Source organism: Lactuca serriola, chromosome 2, assembly GCF_051521515.1.
Source record: "Lactuca serriola cultivar US96UC23 chromosome 2, Lser_US96UC23_V15, whole genome shotgun sequence".
In the NCBI taxonomy this organism is placed as follows: domain Eukaryota; kingdom Viridiplantae; phylum Streptophyta; class Magnoliopsida; order Asterales; family Asteraceae; genus Lactuca; species Lactuca serriola.
The window spans coordinates 200,093,476-200,100,829 of NC_136409.1; the positions used below are offsets into that span (position 1 = coordinate 200,093,476).

Below are 7,354 nucleotides of genomic sequence, written 5' to 3' on the forward strand. Positions count from 1 at the left end.
CAACAACGAAAGTCATATTTAGAGCCGAAGTACTGCCCAAATTAATATTTTAGCCCCCGGTTATTTCACGGTGAGTTTAATATATAGAAATAATTATATGTTATGTGTTATATGTGCTACGTACTTTTCAGTGTTATATTCCGGGTTATTTTCCCGGGTTATTTTTAATTGCTATTTTTAATAGCAACGAAATACCTTTGACCATGTGATCAGTGAAAGGACTTAGATTCACGTTGGTACTGGTATGTAGCCTCTGGCCATGTGGAACATGTCTCCGTAAGAGAATGAATTCTATTCTATGGTAGTGGCAGAAGGTTAGATAGGGCTATAAGCCTGAAATCTACCGAAATGTTAATCCGAAGTTGTATATCTTCTGTGTCGTTTGGGCCAAAGCTTTATTGATGTATATCAAGCACGGAAATTGTTATGTCTCATTGATTGTATATCTTTAAATCAAATCAATGATCGATATGGAATGTTTGTCACATAATTCACATATGCCCTTGTTGTTCCTTGTTCCTCTTTGCTTCTGCCCTACTAAAGTATATATATGGCATAACGTTATATTGTATCTATTATTGAACTCACTAAGCGTGTCCGCTTACCCTCTCGATGTTTAACAAATTGCAGGAGATAAACATCCAGTATAGTTATATACTGGTAGAAGATTTTTGAATAGTTTGAAACTATTGTATCGATGGAAGCTTATGAATAGTTTGAAACTATTGTATTTTGCACTCCCATATGTATAAAACTATAGAATCCTGGGAAGTTATGTAATATATAACACTTTAAAATAGTCGGTTTGTATCCAGTAGTTTGTAATCTCTTTATCAATGTAAAATATTGTTTTTATGAATATGCAAGTAGCATGTTTTGGAGTAACTATATTGTCGAGTATGAAAGTTTGGGTCTTTCATAAATACGAAAGTTAGGGTCTTTCAGAAAGATACACACTTTTACAAACAACACAACACACAGAACATTTGGGCCTTGGTAGAAGGCTACTTTTTAGTAGAAAATATAGGATTTTCTAGGAGATACAAACACTTACTACAAACACTCACAAACAATTACATCAAATATTTACAAACACTTTCATACAAACAATGACACTAAAATACTTATGAATTCACCAGCTTAAATGTTGATCTTCTCTTTCAAAATAACTTGTATTCTCAGATCACCAGTATATAGGTACCGATGACTAGGTTTTGAGAAGACAGATCTTTCAAGACTCGTCTTTATTTTGATTATTCATTTTTTGGTGTCTTATAAACTATATACAGAACACACTTGTATTAAAATTATATTATTAATGCAGTGGATGATGTTGTTGCTTGTTTACTATTATACATTATTGTGATACTGTACATGACGTCCTCTGCCCCGGAATGTTTCTGCTGTTCAGGTTTTGGGGTGTGACAGATTGGTATCAGAGCCGAAATTGAAACCCTAGGAGTCTTCATAGCTAAAATTGTGCCTCTCATCACTCTCTCTCTCTCTCTCTCAATTAGCATCCTCGTGCTTGTGGTGTTTGTAAGCCATTAGAGGAGTTACACTTGTGACTCTAAGCTCTAAGGACAAGAAGATTCAAGCTTTGAAGAAAAGGTAATCATCTAGATCTGATTTCTTGTATCAATTTCAAAATATATACATTGGATCTAGGGTTTGTAAGTCTTGGATGAATTGCATGTACAATAGAGAAACCTAGATCCAAACATTAGGGTTTGCATGAGCACATAGGATGTTCTTTTGGCTTAAACCCATCACCCATATCTCATTATTATCCAAGTGTGGTCAGGGGCCATATCTCATTACTATCTGAGTGTTAGCGTGGCCCGTTATTCGAGTATGGGTGGGGCCCGTATCTCATTATTGCATGATATGTGGTATTTTGGGGAGCTCACTAAAGTTTGTGCTTACTATTTTCAGTTTATGTTTTAGGTACTTTTGGTTGCAAAGGGAAGAGCTCGGGTTGACTGCATCGCACACACCATTGGGATTCCGCATATAATGTTTTACTCTAATTTATGGCAATTGTTAAATTGGTTTTTATTTGAGATGTTTGAATGATGTTGGAAAATTCTATTTTATCTATTATAAAAAAAAGAAATTTTTGGGACCATATTTTGGGATGTTACACTTCAGCTAACTAGTAAGCGAATATGCTAAGTTACATATTACAGAAACTAAATAATTTTAGAAGGTTAGGTTTTAACTCTATTGTACAACTCTTGTTTGAGTAAAAACATTGTAGTGTTATACCTTTCATTCGAAGAATTATCTGGTGTCACTAATATGTAATTGTATCCGTGAGGTAGTTAAAGGGTGCTAGTAGGAGTAAAATCTGATAGCGATGAGTTGTATGGTGATTGTCCTAGGAAATCCTAGGAAGAGATTTAGTGATGGGACCTTGTCTTGTGGAGGATTGTATGTGTGGATAAGGAGTGACTTGGAGGATTCAAAGCGATTTTTGAGGAAAGTACAGATAGATGTGGAAGGTAGTATGGTCTAGTACTACTGGAAGCAGAGGATCCATACTCGAGTCAAGGAGAGCTGTGAAGAAACCAAGAAGCTTGTAGGGTATGAGACTTCTCGATATCTTTATACGTATTATGATGATTTATATGGTCTATTTTTAGTATGGTGAATCTTTGAGGCAAACCGATTAGTGGTTCTGGTGCTGGTGAGGGTTCAGGCTTGGGTTCTGGAGTCGGGCAGTTGGATGATCAGACGCGGGAGTTCATTTCGTCTGAGATTATGTGTGTCATACTTGAGCAGACTCATGTGATATTTGGTACGATCAAGGCGGGTATCATGGAGGTGTTTGTCACACCCCCGGCCGAGGACCGGAACTTTCCGGGTTGTGTGACTAAGTTCATGGATCATAGGCAAATTGAATATATAGCACAAATACAACAATAAACAAAATAGCATTCATGTTCCATCTTGATATTTAAATACAAGCATTTTACAAATAATAATAATAATACATGAATTTTCTTAACTAATAGGCATATAATACAACAGCAAGTAGACTCGGTCACCTATAATCCAATATGTCTTGAATGTATGTTTAGTGATTTCCTGTGAATACATATAGTTTTGAGGGTCAACACAAGGTTGGTGAGTGTTATAGGTTTTCTGCTAATAGCACTAATACTTTTAAAAAGTCTAAAAAGTATTATCTTTGTATGTATAACAATAGTTAGTATTGTGTTTGCAAAGAGTCTTTAAACGCCAAAATGTATTTTTGTATAAGTAAATACATACTTAAAACTGTGTTTGTAATAAATCCTTGAAAGCCAAAATGTATCTTTTGTATAAGTAAATTCATACTTTAAACTGTGGTCGTAATAAAACTTTGAAATATCCCAGAAAACCAAAATGTTATGTTACATAAGTAATTACATACTTAAAAATAGTTTTGAAAGCAACCAAGCCCATGGTTGTAGTTTGAGAGAGAGAGAGAGAGAGAGGGAGAGAGAGATATTTTAGTTAATGTTTTTAGTGAGTCCTATAACCGAGCTACTTGACTGAATTTACCCCCCTACAACGCTTCATTGGACGTTGTAGTAATGATTGATAGACACTTATCACCTGCTTCGATTGATCAATCGAGATTGTAGCTAGCAACCGCAGGTGGGAATGTCAACCCCATATAGATCTATACATATGTATCTCGCTCCGAAGATTAACGGTTATAGTAGTGTAGGTATGCTAAGTGTTTAGACTTAACTAATGAATAACGTAACGTCTCACTAAAAATCCCTTAACTAAAAAGTTTATGAATAACTCTCAGCCCTAACTTACTTGTGGGTAAGTCACTAGGCATAATGAACATCGTTATATAAGGTTTATAAAAGTCGAGTATGTTTGACATATATGTAAAAGTGTAATGCGTTCGCTTTATAAAAATGAATGTTTCAAATTAACGAACATATGTACATGTATAAACTTTATGCATATAAACATATAATTATACATGAATAATAATAGCTTGAATCAATAAAATACTACAAAGTGTTATAACGTACTTGTCGTAATCTACAATGTCACATAAAAATCATATATTTTTGTATCATGTAACATTTGTCGTGTGGACTAGTTATTTCACGATAAAAATTTCATAATATGTGTATGAAAAGTTTATATTAATTATTTGTAACAATATGTTAAATTTTTAAATAACATTTCTATAAACAACATTTATTTTATTTTCGCATAAAGTATAATATATCTGTATAAACAAAATATATAGGCACATGTACCCCCCCCCCCCCCCCCCTTAAATAATTAAAATATTGAAAAGGGGTCGTAAGCACTCACCCTTGAAGCGTGAGTACCAATCGTTCGAATTCGGTTTCTTTGAGAAGTTTGACGTGAGAAACCGTAAATCCACAATTTTTGAACTTTGGAATACTCTCGAGACAATTTCGTAACAAATTTGAACTATTAGGGACTGATTTGTAATTTGGCTAAAGTATAGGGGCTTTTGGTAATTTAATTTAATGGATAGTACTGTTTTGGTAAAAAGAATACCAAATGGGGGTTGTTTTAAACAAATGGGTTAAATGTTTGGGATTGGGAGTCTGGGACCTATTTTCAATAACAAGTTTAACAATGGGGTAATTTAGTCATTTTATAATTAAAATGACTTAAAGAGTTACGACTTTTTATTAGGTTGGTGTATCGTCGTTTTGACCGATCGGGCACAAGGGAAAGAACGGGTCGAAGCTATGGGAGATCGAGACATGAATTGAGAGGCACCGGCAACGACTATCACCGGCGTTTTCTTTCTTTTCTTTCTGGCCCGATCAGCAGCCACACGAATGGGGAAGACAAAACAGATTGGTAATCTCCAAGGGGTGTTTTAGGTGGTTCAATCGATTGAATCGGATGGAGAGGAGGGCGAAGCGAGGCGACTGTGATCCTCGGACGGGAAGGAAGAGACGAAGCAGTGGGGATACTCGTCTTCTGTCTTGGAAGTAGTTGCGAAGGGAAAGAGGTCCGAAGGGGTCTGGGAGGCGTCGCGAGCAGCAGCAGCGACGATGACCGGTGTTCGGTGGGTTTGCTCGTCTTCTGTCTTGGAAGTAGTTGCGAAGGGGAAAGAGGTCCGAAGGGGTCTGGGAGGCGTCGCGAGCAGCAGCAGCAACGATGACCGGTGTTCGGTGGGTTTGCTCGACGGGAGGGGAAGATACGGGTGCGACGGGGAAGATGATTCTGCAACAACAGGTAATCTTGTTTTTTTTTATATGCATCGATGGAGAGTATGAATGTTTGGTTTTTGATAGAAAAGGATAAGAAAAACAGATGTTTGTGTTTGATTGTTGACGGAAATCGTTCGGTTGTTTGGGTTGGGTCCGTTTGACAGGGAATGAACAAGAAATCAAATGGGGGTCTCGGTGGTTGAAGGTAATTGGATGGGGGGTCTGCTCCGGCAGCCTTCCTTGCTCTTCTTCTTCCCTTCTTTTGACTGTAAATGCTTAAATCAATAGGTTTAGATGGGTTTTTGGTGTGTTTGGATTCGATGTTCAACAGGGAAGAGGGAAGGATAGAAGCATTAACGAACAGGGGGTCTTGGCTGTGGTCTTTGATGGACGAATTAACGAAGCAATGCAGGTGATGGTTGGCTTGATTGTTGATTTTATTGTGTTTGAGTGTTAACCTGGTTCTTATTGACAGGTAATGTAGAAGAGGATGAGTTTGAAGGGGGTTGTTTCCTGTGACAAAGGGAAACTTTGGTTTGAGTGTAGTAATGTCAATTGTGTATAACACATCTCCTTTTGTGTGACATTTTGGATGTGTTAGAATTTGTAGCTGGCATTATGTTTAATATATGTATTTTGTGTGAAAATTGCAAATATTGAATTTCTTCATGTGTATTATATGTATTGATTTAATTTGTATTATGTATTTGTTTTAATATGTAATGTGTGTATAATTTGTAATTAATAAATTTCCCTAAGTATTTTGTTTGGTTTGGATTTAGAAGCAATGTAATACCCTAATTATTTGTGCATTTGGATGGGTATTGATTTATTTTAGGGATAATCTTATAAAACCGAACATATTTTCTTCAAAGTCTTAAAAAAAACACTATATTATTTTTTTTGTACATTAAAACCCTTATATTTTTTAAAATGTATCATTTAAAACATTGAGCTCGGTAAATCCTAGATAGCCAAAAATGTTAGGTACTCGATTCTTAATGTTTCTATTGTTACAATTCATTAGATTAAAAAAAATTTGAAATATTAGGGTTTAAATGCACTAAAAAAAATAATATAATGGTTTTTCTATATTTTCATTAAAATAGAGTAGGTTTTTCTAAACTCAGAAAACCTTAAATAAGAATTTTAAAAAATATAAAGGTTTTAGTGTACTAAAAAATAATATAGTGGTTTTTTTAAACATTTGGTGAAAATACGTTGGGTTTTTCTAAGGTTTTCTCTTTATTTTAATAGTTATATACACTAGTATACATATTTGTATGTGAAATTTATTAATTTGTTAAACCTTGGTTTTAAAATACACACACAAATGATGTGATGTATATTTATGACAATTTAACCAACCACATGTAATTGCTCATGATATATGTTCATATCCAAATATACATACATATACTAGTTGTGTTCAAAAAATTATTCAGTGTTGGGCTATTTTCATCATTAAAATCCACATCAACTGGATTTGGATTTATATATTATTCCTGAATACATAACCAATATTCCGATAACAGGAATTATGCCGAAATAAATAATTTAAGGTTTCAGGGTTAATAAATCTGAAAACGTCTGGTTTTCCAACTTTTATAAATATTTTTATTAAAAATATTTTAAATATGAAATTAAATATTAGGCTAAAGACTGAGTCCAAAAATGCTTTCAGAACTTCCATTTGAGGTGTGCAAGTCCCTCAAATGTTAAAAACGGTTTTAGCGATTTTAAAAAAATCAGTATTATACTAATTTTTTATTCTTAAAACGGTCGTATCTTTTGCATACGAACTCCATTTTGGACGTTTTTTATATTTTCAGAATCAGGGAAATGCGTACTACAAGGCTAGAGTGTTTGTTTTTCTCACAACTGCTTAACACAAAATTTCAGTTTTTCAAATGCATTCCTATGGTTGTAGTTTGAGTTGTTTGATTTGTTTGTCAATTTACATATTTGGAAGTAAGTTACCATATGGTATCTCATAATAGTTGAAATAACTCATTTATTTCACATAATATGCATTAAAACTCAATGAATAAAATTACATATAGATTTACCGTGAACTTCACCGTTCATAGTCTTTAACCTAAATTTGGGATGTCACATTACCTCCCCGTTAAGAGAATTTT

At 34.3% G+C, this 7,354-nt stretch overlaps 1 protein-coding gene across 1 annotated transcript; it reads left to right on the top strand.

Annotated features, from left to right (window-relative positions):
- Nucleotides 1–4,675: 4,675 nt before the first annotated feature.
- Nucleotides 4,676–5,886, top strand: LOC145090713 (uncharacterized). The gene is made up of 4 exons (XM_079028817.1): nt 4,676–5,238; nt 5,378–5,418; nt 5,545–5,625; nt 5,689–5,886. Exons 1-4 carry the CDS (start codon nt 5,055–5,057, stop codon nt 5,695–5,697), a joined length of 315 nt encoding a protein of 104 aa, XP_078884943.1. The 5' UTR covers nt 4,676–5,054; the 3' UTR covers nt 5,698–5,886.
- Nucleotides 5,887–7,354: the final 1,468 nt, after the last annotated feature.

Excerpts from the sequence above, each read along its gene's own strand:
- LOC145090713 (XM_079028817.1), top strand. The coding sequence starts at position 5,055 with ATGACCGGTGTTCGGTGGGTTTGCTCGTCTTCTGTCTTGGAAGTAGTT. Across the intron at positions 5,239-5,377 it reads AGATGATTCTGCAACAACAG|GGAATGAACAAGAAATCAAA; the intron begins GTAATCTTGTTT and ends TCCGTTTGACAG. Across the intron at positions 5,419-5,544 it reads GGGGGTCTCGGTGGTTGAAG|GGAAGAGGGAAGGATAGAAG; the intron begins GTAATTGGATGG and ends GATGTTCAACAG.